The following is a 20743-nucleotide window of genomic DNA, read 5'->3' on the forward strand; positions in this document are numbered from 1 at the left end:
AATACTTCAATACTTTAAAATTTGAAAAACTTAGAAATTTTTCGAGAACCGGGATCTCTGCTTTGTCGGACTCAATGGCCACGGGTGGCCACTGTTTAGCCCTGGTGCTCACCTCTCAAAATTGCGAGTCCCTACTATAATTCTGGCTGTCGGCTGGAGAAGGGGGTACAAAATCGGCACTTGAGGGAACGTCGGGCCCTCAAGTATGGTGCCCACTAGCGGATTTTTGTGGGACTGCACTCCCATTGGAAATGCATTGGCCATAGGAATGCATGGGCGCTCCGTCCACTACGATGTAATTCCCTCACAATATCTGCCCCCGCGTGGCCGCGGGATGCTACTGCAGCCCCGTTGGGAATGAATGGGCCTTTCGGAGGCCATAAATACAGCGTCGCTGCATGGATTTTGGCGGTACTGCGGCTGTCGTTGAAAATACATGGACCCGTCTGAATGAATGGGCCTTTCGGCGGCCATAAACTCAGCGCCGGGCCAGTGTTTGGGGAATTGTGTAATCATCTAAGCCTTTAAAAGAAACAAAAACCTAAAAGACTACTTAGTAAAAAGTAAATTACCAGAAATCAACATAACACAAACGCAGGGCCCCACATTCTACAAACAAGCCACCACAGTTAGGAACACCGTCACCAACACAAACTACCTAATTAAACAAACAATCACACCTACTACGGAAAACTGTATATATGTCATAAAGTGTAAACACTGTGACATTAAATATATAGGAGAGACAGGAAATTCTATCAGATGTAGACTAGCACAACACATTTACAACATTAGGAACAGTAGACAAAATAATACACATCTTGTCGCCCACTTCATTCAACATGGACTACAGGCTTTAGAAATATGGGGCCTGCAAACAAATAGCAATTGGAATCAAAGGGAAAGACGCAGGGCAGAAAGACACTGGATAGAAAGACTTAACACTCTTTTCCCAGATGGACTAAACGAACGCAGGTGAGAAACGCTCCAGCTTCCTGGATGGCGAGTGCAGAAACTTAGTTTCCCAAGGACCTTCCAAAAAATTTTTTGGGGGGGACCTTGAGAAAGTAAGATTGCTTCCTAACCCTAACCCTAACCCTAACCCTAACCCTAACCCTAACCCTAACCCTAACCCTAACCCTAACCCAAGGACCCCCAGAAAAAAATTTTTTGGGGGACCTTGAGAAAGCAAAATTGTTTCAAAAACCTAACCCTAACCCTAACCCTAACCCTAAATTAATACACATCTTGTTGCACACTTCATTCATCATGGGATACAAGCTTTAGAAATATCGGGCCTTCAAACAAATAGCAATTGGACACAAAAAGAAAGACGCTTAGCAGAAAAAGACTGGATAAAAAAACTAAACACTCTCTTTCCTAATGGACTAAACGAACGCAGGTAAGACACACAAAAAAACGCTATATTTTCCTGTATGGCGAGTGCTAAAAAATTGGTTTCCCAAGGACCCCCAGAAAAAAAATTTTTGGGGGACCTTGAGAAATTAATATTGTTTCAAAAACCTAACCCTAACCCTAACCCTAACCCTAACCCTAACCCCTAACCCCTAACCACCTGTAGCCTCTGCATTTGTGCTTTTTTTATAATATTGTGTATTTTATGTAAGGTTGTTTTCTGTAAAAGCTCTTCTGGGGACAGACATTGAGAATAATCTTGGCTAAAATGTTAGTATGTGACAGTTTATGGAGCATACTTGTCCATTTTAAAGTAAACAAAACGTAAACTTAAAGGAATTATTAATAAAACAGGATTTGAGTTGGAGGAAGATGACGAGGATGTGGTTATAGGGGGCGGTAATGCTCCAAAGAGATGGATGCCAACCGCCGATAACCTCAAGAAGAAGACGTAAAAGAAGAAGACGTTAAAGCAGAAGACCGAAAAGAAGACGACGAAGAAGTTGAAGAAGTTGAAGAAGACGAAGAAGACGACGAAGACGAAGAAGACGAAGAAGACGAAGAAGACGAAGAAGACGAAGAAGACGAAGAAGACGAAGAAGACGAAGAAGACGAAGAAGACGAAGAAGCACGTCTGTCATTTTTTTTTGCCTACGCGGCGTTTCGCTTGGGTCGTATGCAAAATTAAACTCGAATCATCTCCAAATTACTCTGTAAAGGAGTTGATGGTAAGCCTTCAATATGGTTTCTACGTACAAGAGAAACGTGAAAGAGGACCTTCGGGAAGTGCCAGAAGAGAAGGAAGAATGTCGACGGCTAAAGCCAGTTAGCATTAGCAAACAGCTACGAGTTGTGATGAACAGAGACGGTTGGTCACTTTTAGCTCTACAACATTTTCTATTTTCTTATTTTCTGCTCTTCAAGTCCATTGCACGACGATGGTTTGATTTCTATTCCATATTTATGATGCAGCTGCTTCGAGGGGTGAATCCTTCGGGTTATCGTGGAGACTAAATCAAATAGACGCGGACAATATAGGAATGAAAAGATGAGCGTGTTTTAGCCGACATATTTGCACTTTTGTGCGGAATTGGCTTATTAGCAGTCTGTATTTCTATTAGCGTCATTTATTGTTCAAATACCTCTAGATTTTTAAAACGTTATATTGAATTGAAACCCTAATTTAATCAGTATATCATTGATATTCGAGTCTCTCTGGAGCTGACTCAAATAGGGTAAGTTAACCAAGTGTGGAAGGTGTATTACCACGTGAATCCACCAGAAAGCGTGCTCCCTGATTTTTTTCTTTTACAATTAAAATGACAATGAAATGTAGACAAACAAACAGGCCAGGGGGACGGATAAGTTACACAAAAATAGCAAAATGTTTCCAAATATCATTCGTTTGGATGGCTTTCGGTCAAGTGACATTTGTTTGTTTCACCGTTAAAAACGTTTCTAGGGACTGCACTGGTTACAGTAACACCATCACCTGATCTTAAACCAACATACAGGCGGGCAAGGAAAAACTCAAAACCTCAGCACGAGGAAAATGAACCTTTAGAAGGGGCCTCACAAGTGGTATTCGCCCTTCCAGGACGACCAGGGTGGAATTGATTTAGCATTGGGTCACAATACACAAACATAGTAAACATCAATAACTGTGTGGTATTCATTTCCCCCAAGAAAGGCTTTCAAAGCATCCTACACAGTAGCGAGTCTTACAGTGTTTTCCCCGTAGATTCCCAGGAACATTTTCATATCGTCCCGAGTTTTGTGACAAATTGATCATCCTGCAGTAGGCTAGTATTTCAATTTCAATCTACCTGTTAGCATTAATCTACATGTCAGTCAATATGCAGTCATATTGTTGCAAAACAATGCCTATATTACAATCTATTATCATGTCCACCAGTATGAAAAACTCCCCAAATTCCTGGTAAATCGACCACGAGATGGACTCCCAGTAGGTACAATTGTTTCTATTATTGGATGCATTGAATTTGAAGGTGGCCTCATCTCTCCACACATCACTCCTTCTTGGAAAGTTTGCATCTTCATTGCCCGCTTCCGAGTGCCGCTCGAAATTCTCTGCTTTTCGGTCTGTGTCGTGAAAAGCACGGACTTATTTTGGAGTTGCTTTTCACGACACACATGGTTTTATGATGCGACGGACAGATGATTTAAAATCGCCTGACTCGCATTGGCGCAAAGATTTTCTTGGAACGGACTTCCCAGTAACCTTTCTTCTTTTGCGGGGCTTGTCCGCGTACCCGGTCTTCCCAAATGCTTCCCGAGGACGTCCTGAACTTCCGTTATCTTTGAATTTATCTCTAATTCCATTGATGCCAATTTGTATCGGTGCTTCCTTGTTAAACTCCTACCTAAAATGTCTTCCGCTGCATTTTCATACTTCCGGTAGCATTTAAGAATCAATTTCCTTTCTTCCAAGTCAAGTCCGGCTGCCATCTCTAGCTTCAATCCATTCAGCCTGCAAAGAAAGAATAAGGCATCGAGATGTACATTAGCCAATGGATTACATTGTGAAAAGCGGTTTTAGCATTGGTGGAAACTGAGCAAAATGTGACGGTGACACAAAGAGCATGCTGGGAGCATGCTGGGAGCACGCATGCGCAGCGGTTGCCAGGCTGATTCAAAGCGATAGCCTGTTGGTTGGCGGAGGGCAGTTAGCGTCACTCGGGGTGCGCTTTCACTGCGCATTGTTCGGGAAACTGGGAGCGGCGAATAGCACTAGCGCGTACTATATGTGTATTTTTGACTTTGTAACTAGACGCAAGCGTCGAGGCAATATTTTCCCGGTCAGGTACTTGGTAACCTGAAACATTTGTACCAGCGTATAGCAATTGCAAGCTAAGAAGAATTCTAGAAGGGAATGATGTTCCGTTAACAATGGGGATTTTTTTGAGCCAATGGATTTGAAATCAACTTTTTCAAGAAATTGTTACTTAATCATTAGCAACAAGATGTTTTTGAATCTTGCCTAGAAGAATTGTTTTTCAGTCCACGTTTCATCTTCAAACGTGTTCCAAATTCTTGCTCTTAAACCCATTCTCCAAATGTGCCAAGTCAATGCTAAATAAGAACATCAGAAGAAACCCCCGTCATCGCCACCGACCATACGATACCGTTTATCGTAAAGCTATCATCGGGTTTTATTCCGGTAATGCCTTTTCTATAAATAGAAACATTGAGAGGGTTTTCTTTTAGTTGTCTTTATTGTCATTTATAATAATGTTGTGTACATGACTAGTTGCATGGAATAAAAGGATTTTTGTCCAAAAATGTGATTAAGAAAAAAAGTGCATATTCCTGTAAAAGAAAAGAATCGTAAATAACATATATATATATATATATATATATATATATAATGACACATTTTTTTTAGGGGGCGGGGAGAAATTTTGAAATGATTTTTGTTGCGTCGCACACGGCAAAAAAAATACTTTTGTGTGTGAATGAAAATTTGACACCTTCGTGTGTGTTTTATGTCCTGCAGACGTCAGACAAGAGAATCTTCTTCATTGGCTAAAGGAGAGAAACTTGCCTAGCATCAAAAAAGAGGATCTGGAGCCTGATCATATCAAAAAGGAGGAAGATGAGTATTTTCATACTGTTGACATTAAAAAGGAGGAAAATTATTTGGAGCCTGACCACATCAAAGAGGAAAAGGAGCATTTTGAGCCCGTTGATGTCAAAGAGGAGAAATATTTGGGAGAGTTTCCTGTGACCGGGACGCGTTTCACTTTCAAAGATCAACGTGAGGAGAACAAGGAGAAGGTGTCTCCAAGCAGAAGTTCCGGGACAACGGATGATGACGACACGTCCGACTCTGCGCACAATGATGGCGACAAACAGTCGGAAACACACAAATGTCGGCAGTGTGGAAAAACTTCCTAACAAGCAAATTTTGAAACGCCACATCATTATACACACTGGTGAAAAACCTTTTGCTTGCTCAGTTTGTGGTCAAAAATTAAATCAAAAAGCAACCTTGACAAGACACACAAGAACCAACACCGATAAGAGACCTTATTGCTGCTCAGTTAGCAGTCAAATATTCACTGAAAAAGGAATTTTAAAAATCAATGAAAGAATTCACACTTGTGAAAAACGTTTTGCCTGCTCAGTTCGCGGTCAATAATTCATCCAGGAAGGAAACTTAAAAATCCATACAAGAATTCACACTGGTGAAAAACCTTATTCTTGCTCAGTCTGTGGTGTCAAATTCAACTGGAAACAAAGCTTAAAAATACACACTTGAACCCACACCGGTAAAAAACCTTTCAGTTGCTCTGTTTGCGGTCAAAAATTCACAGAGAGGGGCAAATTAAAGAGAACCACAAGAACCCACACTTTTAAAAACACGTTTTTTTGCTCTGTTTGCGGGCAAAAATTCACCCAGGAAGGAAGCTTACAAATCCATACAAGAATCCATACTGGTGAAAAACCTTATTGCTCAGTTTGTGGTTTAAAATGTAACTTGAAAAAAGTCTAAAGGTACACAAAACAACTCACACTGGTAAAAAACTTTTGTCTGCTCATTTTGTGGTCAAAAATTCTGCAGTAAACAGCAATTCATAAGCCACACGACAATCCAAATTGGTCGAGTCTTGTTTATTTGTGACGCCCTTAATCACAAGAAGTCTCAAAGGGCTCTTCACACTAGTCCAGGGGTCAGCAAGCTTTTGGGTGCGGCGTGCCACTTTCAAATATCCCTGGAAATCAGTGTGCCACACCAAGATTAATGATGCGCACAACATTTTTTTAATATTCAATTCGATTTTATTTTTAAATTCATTTTTAAATGGAACAAAGCGCTAAAAGCTAGCAAACCACTTCTTTTTGGTTCAGATTCATTGACTTGTGCGCGTGCCTTGCTGTTTGACTGACAGCATACACCAGCCTATTACATTCAAGCACGCCGAAAGTCACGCCCACCCGACAGACAAACTGCCCCCGTAATAGCATTTGTCGTGTGCTCTCTGCTGCAGAACACAATGCCAGATATGTTAATATGAAAATGTAAACAAAGGTGTAAAAATACTTTTATTGTTTTCGTTGTAAATTGAAATGTTCCCAAACCATGTGTGTCTTGTGTCCTACAGACATCAGAGAAGAGAATCTTCTTCCTTGGCAACAGAATTTCTTTTTGCCTGGCGTCAAAAAAGAGGATTCGGAGCCTGGTCACGTCAAAAAGGAGGCTGACGATTTGGACCCTGTTGACGTTAAAAAGGAGGAGGAAGCTTTGGAGTTTGATCATGTTAAAAAGGAAGAAGAGGGCGATTTTAAGTCTGTTAATGTTAAAGAAATTGAAGATTTGAGAGAGTTTCCGGTGACTAGGGCCCGTTTAACATCCGAAGATCAACACGAAGGGAACAAGGAGAAGGTGTCTCCAGGCAGAAGCTCTGGGACAACAGATGACGACTCTGCACACAATGATGGCGACAAACAGTCGGAAGGTGATGAAACATATCACAAATGTTCGCGTTGTGGAAAAACGTTTAAACACAAGCATCATCTGAAATCCCACATCCTTGTCCACACTGGTGAGAAACCATTTACCTGCTCAGTTTGTGGTAAAATATTCACCCATAAATCAGACTTAAAAAGGCATGCAAGAAACCACACTGGTGAAAAACCTTTTGCCTGCTCAGTTTGTGGTCAAAAATTCAGCCAGACATCACACTTAAAAACACACGCAAGAACCCATAGTGGTGAAAAACCTTTTACATGCTCAGTTTGTGGTCAAACGTTCAGCCTCAAATTACACTTAGAAATCCACACAAGAACCCACACTGGTGAAAAACCCTTTGCCTGCTCAGTTTGCGGTCAAAAATTCAGCTTGAAATCAAACTTGAAAAGGCATGCAACAACCCACACGGTCGAAAAACCTTTTGCCTGCTCTTTTTGTGGTCTTAAATTCACCAATAAATTACCTTTAAAAACACACCCAGGAATCCATAGTGGCGAAAACATTTTTGCCTGCTCAGTTTGTGGTTAAAAATTCAACCAAAAAGGAAGTTTGAAAAGCCACACAAGAACCCGCGATGGTGATAAAAGCTTTTGCCTACTCAGTTGTAGTCAAAGATTTAGCCATAGAGAAAGCCTTAAAAATCCACGCAAGAACCCACACACGTGGAAACATTTTTCTTGCTCGGTTTGCGGTCAAAGATTCAACTGGAAAGAAACAATAATCCACAGTGGGGAAAAAACCTTTTGGCTGTTCCAGTTGTGGTAAAAAATTCACCCAGGAATTTTACTTGAAAAAGCCACACTCGAACCCACACTGGTGAAAAAGATTTGCTTGTTTAGTTTTAGGTATAAAATTCACCGTGAAATCTAACTTAAAAATCCACACAATATCCCACCATGGCAAAAAACCTTTGTCTCGCTTAGTGTGAGATGACCAGTAGTCATACTTCAGAAGTAGTTTACCAACTGCGCACAATGCATGCTCTTCGCCAAATCACCGCTGGTGGAGTCAGAGAGAAATATAGTTCTGATTTTATTTTACACGTGCATAGTGGCATTATATACCGTCATTCACACCAGTGGTCAATCCACTCGATAAGACTGCACATCGGACATGTTAACAAGAGGTCTAACACTTCATCTGTGGTAAAAAAAAAAAACGAAATCTAAGTTTGAAAAGCCACACAACGACCCACACTAATGAGAAACAATTTTCTTGTTCAGTTTGCGGTTAAAGGTTCTCTAGCAGGGTTCCCGCGGATCCTTAAAGTCTTAAAAGGTCTTCGATCGATTTCATAAAAGTCTTTATAATGTAAACACATTCTCGAGACTTATATTTGTTTGAACGAGAAAGATGAACATCTATTTTTTAATCATAATTTACTTAGCAACATGGCATGATCACAATAACGTAACTATACAAACGCCGATGTGGTTTCAGTCAGGCCTTACAGGGCAGACTCGTGTCTCAGGTCTACCCACAATACGCATAGCAACTTCGGACAGAGACGTTCACATTTAATGAGAAGTGGCTAAAAGCTATGTCGGGTAATGTGTATCGTGTGCAAGAATGATTTGTCTTTTTTTTTGTGTTCATTTTCATTGTGTTTTTATTTTTTTTTTGTCGACTCGGTCTTGAATTTGATTCCAAAAGGCATTTTCAAAAAGTCTTCAAAAGTCTCGAATTGAACTTGTCTTGTCAGATCGAAGCTCGAGGTCCGAAGTGTGTCGGTGAGAATGGCGGTCGTCGCTTTACTTGATATGAGCTCCTGGTTTGCATTTACGTTTCAAAAAACGGAATGATCTCATTTGGGTACTGATGTCAGTGATATACTTTATCTAAACTTAGCCTCATTTTCATTGTGGTTTTATATCTGAAAATGTTATTTGTTTTTTTCCACACGCATCAGCGTCGTAGCCCGCATCCTCTTTTCGATCGATGATACGAAATCTAAATGAGGAATAACGGTCATTACTACGATACGTTTTCGGTGAGTTCCGCTCTTGACTTTTCCTTGAAGTACTTTCCAAGTGTCTCTTTCGTACACATGGCAAAATATGTTATAACTTTTTGAGTCGACTTCGTCAAGATGGCCTCTTTATTACACCCGATCAAGAAATCCAGGCTAACTATATAAGCGCAGAGCGGCCTGATAGTTTGCAGGTTTTCCGAGTCAGGATGAAAAGGCTCGGCGACACAAAATGCGATATCCTCAAACAGACCTCCGGGTTTCAGCTCCGAATCCCGCATCGGAACAGGGAAAAGCGTTGCCCGTGATGTTTTACGAGCGCTGATTAGGGTGAGGGTTAGGAACTTTTGAAAGAAAGTAGAAGCAAAACCGGTGACATGAGCACTACCAATAAGGAAAGGTACTTTTGTGCACCTGTTCATTGAAACTTGACTATATTTGGTGAGTCCCATGTTGGAAACGCCTGCTGTTGAAAAGAAATCGACATAGTAAGTGCTTAGTTTAAACTTGCCTTCGTGCAATCTGATGTTGAATGTTTGAAACTACTATATATATATATTTGAATACCGCTCAGAAAAGCTTGACTTTTATGTGGATTTCATGATCTTGTATCACATGTAAGTGTATTTGCAACGTGAATTTGTGACTGGATATTATTTGAAGATGGTTCTACAAACAAGATTTATTTGAATTCACAGCTTCTAGCTTTTGTTTTGAAAAAGTACCGTTTGTGTCGAGTATTGAAGTGAAGGGGCACGCAAGATCCACTTTTTCTTCCCATCAGCCCTTGTTTTGGCCTTTTGGGATTTCAATGTTTTCATCTTTTTGTGCGTTGATTCTACTGCAACCTTATTTCTGATACCTAATGTCTTTGTTCTTATATGAAACTGCGATGATGTCATTACATTTGGATTTTTCTTTGCATTGTGTAAATAAAGTGTACTGTATGTGTAACGGGTGTAATAATAATTTTTGTTTTATTGAAATTCCTGCTGAAATATCTGATATAGTTTTTGTGTAAGTGTCCTGCAATGAGGAGTCCGATAGTGCCACCTGCTGGTATGGGGTAAGGTTTGATTTGACTTTTGACATGTGACCGAAAGGCGGGGTTTGTTAGCAGTCTACAGAGCCAGCTGCCAACGGTAAGACACGATCTTTGCGTGCTCCGCAAAAGTGAATTTTGAACATGAAAACCACAGCTGACAAATCTCTCAACACGCACAGTAATGTGATTGATTTTGGCAAGCTTTTTGGATTATTTTCGTTTTGTTTCTGTCGCCTTTTATGTTAGTTTTGCCGGACGTTGCCTGTTGTGCTAAAATGCTAATTTCCCTTATAGAGATCAAACCCAGCAGAGAAGCTTACCACGTGTTGTGACTCATTCATTTGCAGGTAAATTGTACCCATTCTTTATACTGGTTATTGTTATGATTTCTATTTTTCCATATATATAAAAAGGATGATGTTGGTTAAAATTCAGTTTAAAGAAAAATATGTTGACTTCATTGTAAACGTTAAAAAAAAGACTATACGATCTCTTGTTAAAATGGATGTAAAAATGTATTGAGATGGTTGATATTCTGAAATGTATTTTATGTCAACTGAAAAGAAAGCTCTTTGATATGTTTTGGGCAGTCTAAAACGAGCTGCCAACGAGATAAAAGCCAACAGAGAAGCTTACCACGTGTTGTGACTCATTCATCTGCAGAAACTGTAATAAAAACCTCATCCTCCGGTCCAGCGTGAATGCGGATCTTTGGTGGGACGGGTACAGCGCGGTTACATACGTACTCCGCTGTGCGATTGTCGTAAAAGTACTCAAAGAGACTTGTGTCTTTGCCGTCGTCGACTCATCAGAAAATCCAAAGCGTTTATTTACCTTTGTTATTGAATTTTCTCTGCGTTATAAATTGTATTATTTACATGACTGTAACATTTGGACTATAAGGCTGACCTGGTTATAAGCCGCACCTAGTCATTTGGAAAGGAAAAAGGCTTTTGTACATACATAAGCCATACTTGACCATAAGCCGCATGCGGCCTCATCGAAACACGAGATCTTTACAAAGAAAGAAGGTACAGCGAGTATTAAGAAATAGTACCCCGAGGTTCCGACCACCCGCCGCCAGACTTTTGATAAACATACGTGTCGGTGCGATTTCACCGGTCACCGAAATGCGTCGTGCCGCAAATCTTTGGAAAGTTTCAACTTTTGTGATTCAAGTCATCATGACCGTTTAAAATATACTCGCGAGAGAAACATCATCATCGGTTTGAAACGAGACGCCCAAAAAACGATCAAGTCGAGGTGACTCGCCGGTGCGTCCACTCTGCCGTCTTCGACGTCTTGGAATGGACGCAAAAGTGGCTCGGTCACATCGAGGCCAATCCGTAGAATCCGACCCTGTCAAATATGGACTCCAAACTCACCATATTGCAGGATACATTTTCTTGAAAATGGCGCAATCCATATCTACTAAGCACCGCCATGTTTGTCTTTCATCTTGCTGCTTTGGCGTCCAAAACTCGCTATGTGTCATCGTTGCACGTAAAAGGCTCAATCGGTGTCAGCGCATTGAACGACAAACTTGCAATTTGACCGAAAAATAGTTTTATTCTGACCCTAACTGATTTTTTTTTAATTTAGGCTTTTACTTGAATTCAAGTAAGCGCATGCTGTGTCGTTCCTCCACGAAAGGCGAAAGAAAAACGAAGCCCGACCGGGCCCGACTTAATGATTGACATTTTAAGCTAGAACCCGGCCCGGATTTCAGCTCGGTTTGGGCCCGGGCCCAACATCTTACCTTTAACCCGGTCTGGTTTTTCCTGCTTGCAGCACACAGCCTTACAGATATTCTCTGCATATTACAGAAACCCCCTGCCACTGAAACTTTTTCTATTTTATGGAGAATGAAAACTAGCAAATACTCGCACCGTCTTTTCCCATTCCTTTATTCTCTTCTTGCTTGTTCTCGTAAGAGTCGGAGGACATCCGGGATTGGTCGGCAGCCACTGGCCGGTATGACGGACAGACATTCCATCTGGACGAGTCACTTTTAAATATATGGTCCAGTGGTAAATGATAAATGACGGATTCAAGCCAACAATAAAACACAAACTGAAAAATAAGAGAATTTAAGAGAACTCAATCTTTGATGACAAAATCACAGTTTAATATAAGAACAGAGAGATTTTGTTTCAAGAATAGGGTTGCAGTCAAATCAAGACACAAAAGGATGAGATGGTTGAAACCTAAAACTTCAAAACGAGGGTTGATGGGAACAACTCCCGTTTATCTTGCGTGTCTTATAATAATATGCACAAATAGTGAATTTCGGCAACAACAAAAAAATCAATGAAATGATAAATGGTCTGCATTTTTATAGCGCTTTTCGAGTCAATGAAGAGCTCCCAAAGCGCTTTACATTGTGCTTCACACTAACCCATTCACACACACTCACACACACCAATAGCGGCCACGCAGCCGTGCAATGCGCCGACCTGCTTGAAATAAACAAATGAACTCATGACATTTTGATTTTGAGTCAAATCTAAATGTATGATGTTTTTTAAATCACATTCGCTTGAAAATGAATCAACAAAGAAGATCTAGTCACAAATTCTCAATAGGGATACCTGTGATACAAGATCATACAATTCAAATAAAACTAATGCTTCAATTACAGAACAGAAAATATATAGTAGATTCATACAATCACAAACAGATTTGTTTTATTATTTTTTTTAACAAAAGACCCCGGGGAGTTCATTTTACGAAACCAAAAGAGGGATTAGGCCGGGATATATTTTGTTATCGTGGTTGAATTTAGCCCCAAGTGGGTTGCATGACAGCAAACTAAACTGAGCCTGCTCAGTTACGATGGTGATGGTTTCTCGCCAGCAGGGTCTTCCGACGTGGTACTCGTCAAATATGACGCAAAGTACTCGGTGTGGAACCTTTATTTCTTCTACTTTCTTTCAAAAGTTGATAAAACTCCATCAGGAGCTGAAGTTCGGCAGCCGTGTAAGATCACACTTTCAATTACTGATCCGCGATTCTGAGACGGCTTCTCGGGGTATATTTGAGGAAACCGGGCTGGACGTGCGCATCAACCCATTAACTCGGACTCGATCGAGCTGCGCTTATTCGGTTAATTTATTTATTCCTTTTTCGTGCAACACCCCCATGTGAAGAGGCCATTTTGATTAAGACAACTGAAAAGACATATAATGTTTACATATGTCTACAAGAGACCTTTGGTATCACTCGAGTCCAAATTTTAACATACCGATGATATATCATTGTAAAGAAAGTGAGTCATCATTTAATTTCATCATCAATTAAAAAGGACTCAAACTGCAACGCTCGCATGTGCATTCCAAAAACATTTTCAAAACTAGAACAATAAAAAAATGAGCTAAGTTTTAACCTATCACTGATGCCAAGATGACACCAATCAGTTTATTGAATGGTAGTTGTTTTTAATGAACTATGAGCTCATATCAAGCTGTGTGTTAAATGCCATTCTTACCAGCACACTTGTGACCCTGAACTTTGACTTGACTAGAGAATGTTTCGCCACATACAGCACAAGAAAATGATTTGTCATGAGAGTGTCTTTTTAACACTCCTTTGTGGCTGAATTTTTTACCACACACTGAGCATGAAAAGGGTTTTTCGCCAGTGTGGGTTCTTGTGTGTGCTTTTAAGCCTTCTTTCCAGTTGAATCTTTGACCGCAAATTGAGCAAGCAAAAGGTTTTTCCCCAGTGTGGGTTCCTGTGTGCACTTTTAAGCTGGCTTTCCAGCTGAATCTTTGACCGCAAACTAGGCAAGTAAAAGGTTTTTCGCCAGTGTGGGTTCTTGTGTGTGCTTTTAAGCTTTCTTTCCAGTTGAACCTTTGACCACAAACAGAGCAGGCAAAAGGTTTTTCATTGGTGTGGGTTCTTGTGTGCCTTTTTAATGGTGATTTATGGGTGAATTTCTTGCCACAAACTAAGCAGGCAAAGGGCTTTTCACCAGAGTGGGTTCTTACGTGTAATTTCAATTCATTCTTACAGCTAAAATACTGAGAGCAAACTGAGCAGGCCAAATTCTTTTCACCTGTGTGTTTTCTTGTGTGAAGTTTTAAACTTTCTTTCCAGTTGAATTTTAGACCGCAAAGTGAGCAGGCAAAAGGTTTTTCACCGGTGTGGGTTCCTGTGTGTACCTTTAAGCTTTCTTTCCAGCTGAATCTCTGACCGCAGACTGAGCAAACAAAAGGTTTTTCACCGGTGTGGGTTCTTGTGTGTACTTTTAGGCTTTCCTTCAAGTTGAATCTTTGACCGCAAACTGAGCAGGGAAAAGGCTTTTCACCGGTGTGTGTTCTGGCGTGCCTTTTTAAGGGTGAATTATGAGTGAATTTTTTACCGCAAACTGAGCAGGCAAAAGGCTTTTCACCCGTGTGGGTTCTTGCGTGTCTTTTTAAACTCTCACTCATAGGGAATGTTTTACCACAGACCGCGCAGGTGAAAGGTTTTTCACCACTATGGGTTCTTGTGTGTATTTTTAAGTCAGATTTCTGGGTTAACTTTAGACCACAAACTGAGCAGGCAAAAGGTTTTTCACCCGTGTGGGTACTTATGTGTCTTTTTAAACTCCCGCTCACAGCAAATGTTTTACCACAAACCGAGCAGGCAAAGGGTTTTTCACCACTATGGGTTCTTGCGTGTGTTTTTAGGTGCGATTTCTGGATGAACGTTAGACCGCAAACAGAGCAGACAAAAGGTTTTTCACCGGTGTGGGTTTTTGCGTGCCTTTTTAAGTTTGATTTATGAATGAATTTTTGACCACAAACTGAGCAAACAAAAGGTTTTTCACCAGTGTGGACAGCGATATGGCGTGTCAAACTGGACTTGTATCGAAACCTTTTCAGACACTGTGAACATTTGTGATATGCGTCATCACCTTCCGACCGTCGGTCGCCGTCATCGCGAGCGGGATCGCGCGTGTCCTCGTCATTATATTTCGTCCCGGAGCTTCTGCTCGGAGACACCCTCGCTTTGTTCTCTCCACGTTGATCTTCGGAGGTGAAACGGGCCCCGGTCACGGTGAACTCCCTCGAATCGTCCTCCTCTTTAACGTCAACTGACTGAAAATGCTCCTTTTCCTCTTTAAGGTAGTCATGCCCCAATTCATCCTCCTCTTTTATAAGGTCAACAGTCTGGAAATAATTCTCTTCCTCCACTTTAATGCGCTCGGGCTCCAAATCCTTCTTTTCCTCTTGGATTCGATCGGACTCCAAGTCCTCCTTTTTGACTCCGGCCAACTTTGTCTCCCGTTGCCAAGGAAGAAGATTCTTATTTTTGAGGTCTGCGGGACATAAGACAAACACTTATGGGTTCAATATCTATTCACTCACATCAAAGTACATTTTTGAAGCAGAACCATGAGTACAAAAAGCCTTTTGACAAAAAAAAAAAGATTCAATAAATATATTAAGAATTTTTTTTTTAACCGAAATATGGACATGTTTTCTTTTTAAATCGTTTTTCTACCGAAAGCCTTTCATTCCGTGTATATATTCCGGAGCGAGAGGCGGAATGGAGTTGTCGCGGACACGACGTTGTTATCAATGACAATAAAGAGGATTCCGTGAAAACCCGCTTAAGGTTTAAATTCACAAATGAGGCCTTAGAGGAATTCACTTGACTATACCTGCACAAAACATCCTAATGATAAGGCCAGCAGCAATGAGAGGGTTTCTTTTGATGAGGGTCTAGTTGATTTAGTTTTGCTGCAACATTTCATTCGGAGAATTGTGTTAAGAGCAAGATGTGGCGACAGTTTTGAAGATGTAAAAAAAGGCAACTTTTGGGCAAGATGGATTATTTCCCATTTTCCAAAATCTCTTATTGCTCATGATTCTGGGAAGAACAGGGTGGGGGGGACTATGCGCTGACGTGCAATAACAGCGGAATCATCGACACACGCTGCTCACCCGATATAGAGGTTCTAGCAGTATCTTGTAGACCCTTCTATAAACCGACGTGGTCATCGTGAACGCTGTTTACGTTCCACCGGATGCTAACGTTAGCATAGCGCTAAATCTCCCGCTCGCCGCCATCCACAAACAGCAGCTCGCGCACCCCAACGGTGCTTTAATCGTCGCCGGCGACTTGAATCGGGCACGCTTCGGGACTGGACTTCCCAAATCCATTCAATACGTGGACCGCGCAACCGGTCCGCATGAGAGCTGCGCGATGAACAGAATTCAAATGGATCATGTGGAATGACAAGACAATGACTTTCTTTGAAAGGTTTTTTAGTTTGTGATTTGAGCGAGGGAGTCTTTGGTCGCCCGTTAGGTGTTTTAACGACGCCGGTCGATCGGAGGCGAGCGTGTGTCGGGTGGGCGTGACCGTTTGCGCGACCGTCATAGGCCGCTGTCGGATGTCGGTTAAACGTCCGCGCGCACCACAGGCTACAAAAACAAACCCGACGGCAAGTTTTTAGCGGTTCGTTTGGTCGAAAAGAAATTCAAACACGTCGGAAAGTGCGTCAAGTCAGAAGAGTACAAAGAAATACCGATTACCGGCAGTTGCGCTGAGGATTCTTAGCACGTCTGTAAATGGTCTGCGGCGGCGTCGGGAGGAAAGGGTGCAGGTCCAGGATAACGGATAGGCTAATAACGCTCTTTAGCCAACCCTCTAAGCCTGGATCTGACCAACGCCAGATCCGTTATCCGTGAAACGGATGACCTGGGGCTACGACTCGCGGTAAACCCCTGTATTCGAGACCGTCTTATTTTCATCATCACGGGGACCTGGCTCAATCTAAGGATACCGGATGCCAGCTAGCTGGCCACTCCCATCATTTACTGTCTTACTCATTTTTTGCTATATGACCATTTATTCAACTGCAATTGAAATCATTTTTTCAAAATAGAACCATAGTTTGATCCCATAAGGAAGTTGTATTTTCTGTGGTGTGTCTTAGCCAAGTACACCCTGGTGGTGCCTATCCCTCTCCTGGCCAACAAATGTTTGTCAAATTCAATTTTGATAACGTTTGAATGAAACTATTTTGCCTCGGGTTTTTTACTCTAAAAGGCTCTTAGCGCATTGGCCTAACACGAGAAAGGTCCCCCGTTGGAGGCCGGGTGTACACATATGTTGGGTGCCACCAGGCTGTGTTTGCCCAAGACACACCAAAGGAAATTGTGCCACTGCGACCCGTGTGTTAAAGGGATCCAACCAACCATGTTTGTTTTTATAAGGGTTAAGGTTTATTGATTGATTGATGGCACCCTTGGACTTTCATATATGTACTGTAGATACACACAAAGCAAAATATATCTGCATAGTATTTTCCTTTTGGGATAAACATATTTGATTGGATTGCATCCGGTTTTAAACTGATTTTATAAACATTGTACGCCAGTTAGGAAAAACAGTTTCATTAGAACTTCATGTTCATGCAAATAAGGACAATTTTGAATCTCTACATGAAGATTTTCTACAGAGAGTCACTCGTGCGCAATAGCGTCTCTCACGAACGCTAGCAAACCGAAACGACGGCGTCGCCATCATACACTTTTATGAATGATGATTTATTCGACGCTTAAAAGAATGAAGGCTCGTGTCCACTAAGAGGCCACCATCTTGTGTATGCTTGACTTGTACTTAAGCGAATACTTGATGGACTCCGGCTCCTAGCAGCCGCATCGACAAGATCAAATAGAAAAGTAACCAAATATGTCCTTCGTGAACTCCAAGAGTCCAAAAGAACTGAATTGACCAACCTGCTCTCTTCAACACAACTCGTAGCTGCTTGCTCATGCTAACTCGCTTTAGCCTTCGATCTTCTCGCTCGTTGTCGTCTTGCACTTCCCGAAGCTCCTCTTTCCCATTTCCTTTCCCGCTCTCGCACATTTTAGACACTTTTATAGTCGCCGTTAACACTTTTAAAGGCAGCTCTTCCACAAGATTGGAACGGAACGCCAACGTCGCCGAAAAACAAGCTGAGAGTGTTTGGGAAGAACGAAGAAGAAGAAGAACAAAGAAGAAGAAGGTGGGCGGAGCAGCCAACAATCAACTTCCGGCTCACAAGAGAGCTTTTTTTAATCAAAGCCAAAATAAACGTATCTTATCATTTTAGCTCCATTTTACATCCACAAGTGCATATTCATTGGCAGAACATTTTCTTTGATCACATTTCAATGCAAATGAAAACAATATACAGTATCTTGCCCTTGAAACGAATCATATTTATAAACATTTTGCTATTTGTATGTGACTTGTGTTTTCTTCCCCCGGCATGTTTCTTTATTTATTCATTCAGTTTTTTTTTTCTTTGCTGTTTTCTCTGTATTTGCTGTGCTGATTTGAGACCCGTGGAAATGGGTGCATGGGGTGAATACATGGATGTTTGAAGGGGGGGGACACCCCCAGGCATGTCATTGCATTATTCATTGATTCATCCCTCCATGATCTGCACCGCTTATCCTCAGTAGGGTCGCGGGGGTGCCGGAGCCCGTCCCAGCATTCTTCGGGCAGTGGGCACCGACACGTAGAGACGGACAACTCACTGGCTCATTTACACCTCGGGACAATTTGGAGCGGCCAATTCACCTGACACGCGTGTTTTTGGAATGTAGGAAGAAACCCACGCAAGCACGAGGAGAACATCAAAATTTTGCACAGGAGGGCTGGTCGCTGGATTTGAACCATTGAGCTCAGAACTCATTCGCCGCGCCGCCTGCTTTTTCCATTTTGTGTTTGTTAATGTCTCGTTGGTTGCACTAGTATTGAGCACTTTTTCGTTTTGCATTTTTAGTCATGTTTTTGCGACGGGGGGCCAGGGGCCGCTGCCAAAAGGGAGAGCGTGGGGTCGCGTTTCCACGCAAAGACGGATGATAACTGGAAACTAATCCGACACAATGCTTAGTCATGGTGAGTTACATCGGATTGTGTTTGCAGTAAAAATGGATTCATTTTGTTACTTTTCGATGGCCTAGATCAGGGGTATTCAAGACAAAATTAAGGAGATCCAGTAAAAATGAATCGCCTCGAGCTGAGGTCCGGAACATATTTGTATTTGCGGAATGACCGATACCTGAGAAAAAGAAAAGACGAAGGAGGAAAGAAAAAAAAAGGATTCAAATCATTTCAAAGAAATGTATTGACATTGAAACATGGGCTTACATCATATGGTTGCAGTTTAAATAAAAAGGACTAAAAGATGGATTCAAAAACTATGAAGTTGAAGAAAAAAAAATAGCAGCTTCAGTTTCCTTCATCCATCCATTATCTTTCATCCATTATCCTTATCCGGGGTCTGGTCACAGGGGCAACAGCCTTAAAAGGGAGCCCAGTCCTCCCTATCCCCCGCCACTTCCTCCAGGTCATCTGAGGGGATTTCAAGGCGTTCCCAAGACAGCCTAGAGACATAGTCTCTCCGGCGTGTACTGGGTCGCCCCCGGGGCCTCCTGCCGGTGGGACACCTCCCGAGGCAGGCGTCCAGGAGGCATCCTTATCAGACGCCGAGCCACCTCAACTGGCTCCTCTCAATGCGGAGGAGCAGTGGCTCTACACAGAGTCCCTCCCGGATGACTGAGCTTCTCACCTTATTTCTAAGGGAAAACCCAGACACCCTGCGTAGGAAACTCATTTCAGCCACTTCTATCCGGGATCGTGTTCTTTCGGTCATAACCCAAAGTAACCCCAAATCGGACTCCTTTCCCACCGAGGCTGCGCCTGGAAATTCTGTCCATAAAAGTTATGAACAGAATCGGTGACAAAGGGCAGCCGCGGCGAAGTCCAACTCCCACCGGAAACGAATCAGACTTACTGCCGGCAATGCGGACCAGACTCTGGCACCTGGCATACAGTGACCGCACAGCCCAGGTGTGCGGTACCCCATACTCCCGAAGCAGCCCCCACAGGGCCTCAGAGGAACACGGTCGAATGCCGTCTCGAGATCCACAAAACACATGTAGATCGAATAGGCAAACTACCACGCACCCTCGAGGACCCTGCAGAGGGTGGAGAGCTGGTCCAGTGTTCCACGACCAAAACCACACTGATTAAACTTCCTGGCTGACCCTCCTCTCCAGTACCCGTGAATAGACCTTACCAGGGAGTCTGAGAAATGTGATTCCCCTGTAGTTGGAACACACTCTCCGGTCCCCCTTCTGAAAGAGGGGAACCGCCACCCCTGTCTGCCACTCCAAAGGCAGTGTCCCCGATGTCCACGCGATGTTGCAGAGCCTTAACATCTAGAGCCTTCATGAACTTCGGGTGGATCTCATCAACCCCCAGGGCCTTTCCACTGAGGAGCTTTTGACCACCTCAGTGACTTCAACCCCAGAGATATGAGAGCCCACCTCAGAGTGCCCCGGCTCTGATTCCTTGGAGGAAGACGTGTCGGTGAGATTGAGGTCTTTGAAGTACTCTTGCCACCGGTTCACGACGCCCCGAGTCGAGGTCGGCAGCGCCCCATCGCCACTATACTCGGTGTCGGTGCTGCACCGCTTCCACCCACTAAAACGCCGAAAGGTGGTCCAGAATTTTCTGGGAGCCGTTCGGAAGTCGCCCTCCGTGGCCTCGCCGAACTCCTCCCGTGCCCGAGTTTTTGCTTCGGCGATTGCCGAAGCCGCCACGGGCCAGGAAGTCCCGATAAGACTCTTTCTTGAGCTTGACGGCATCCCTCACCGCCGGTGACCACCAACGGGTCTGAGGGTCGTCGCCAGGGCCGGCACGACCACCTTACTGCCAGAGCTCTAATTAGCCGCTTTGACAACGGAGGTACCGAACATGGCTTGTAGACAAGTCACAGAAAGCTAGCGGGTCGTATCTGAGAGGCTGAACATAACAGTCCATTCCT

At 42.7% G+C, this 20743-nt stretch overlaps 2 protein-coding genes across 4 annotated transcripts; one reads left to right on the forward strand and one right to left on the reverse strand.

Annotated features, from left to right (window-relative positions):
• Positions 1-2028: 2028 nt before the first annotated feature.
• Positions 2029-9833, forward strand: LOC148376905 (uncharacterized). 3 transcript variants are annotated; one of them, XM_088352292.1, is made up of 3 exons: positions 2029-2284; positions 4934-5372; positions 6543-9833. In XM_088352292.1, the coding sequence occupies exons 1-2, from the start codon at positions 2158-2160 to the stop codon at positions 5332-5334; spliced, it is 528 nt and encodes a 175-aa protein (XP_088208418.1). In that variant the 5' UTR covers positions 2029-2157; the 3' UTR covers positions 5335-5372; positions 6543-9833. The 3 variants fall into 2 exon arrangements, with proteins under 3 accessions (XP_088208418.1, XP_088208403.1, XP_088208411.1); XM_088352277.1 differs by having other exon boundaries at positions 4934-9833.
• A 2197-nt stretch (positions 9834-12030) lies between these two features.
• On the reverse strand, positions 12031-17902 carry LOC148376906 (uncharacterized). The gene is made up of 2 exons (XM_088351238.1): positions 17661-17902; positions 12031-15229 (listed from the first exon to the last, which is right to left on the reverse strand). The coding sequence occupies exons 1-2, from the start codon at positions 17788-17790 to the stop codon at positions 13395-13397; spliced, it is 1965 nt and encodes a 654-aa protein (XP_088207364.1). The 5' UTR covers positions 17791-17902; the 3' UTR covers positions 12031-13394.
• Positions 17903-20743: the final 2841 nt, after the last annotated feature.

This window comes from Urocampus carinirostris, chromosome 1 (genome assembly GCF_059441175.1).
Source record: "Urocampus carinirostris isolate Australia breed hairy pipefish chromosome 1, RoL_Ucar_1.0, whole genome shotgun sequence".
Lineage (NCBI taxonomy): Eukaryota > Metazoa > Chordata > Actinopteri > Syngnathiformes > Syngnathidae > Urocampus > Urocampus carinirostris.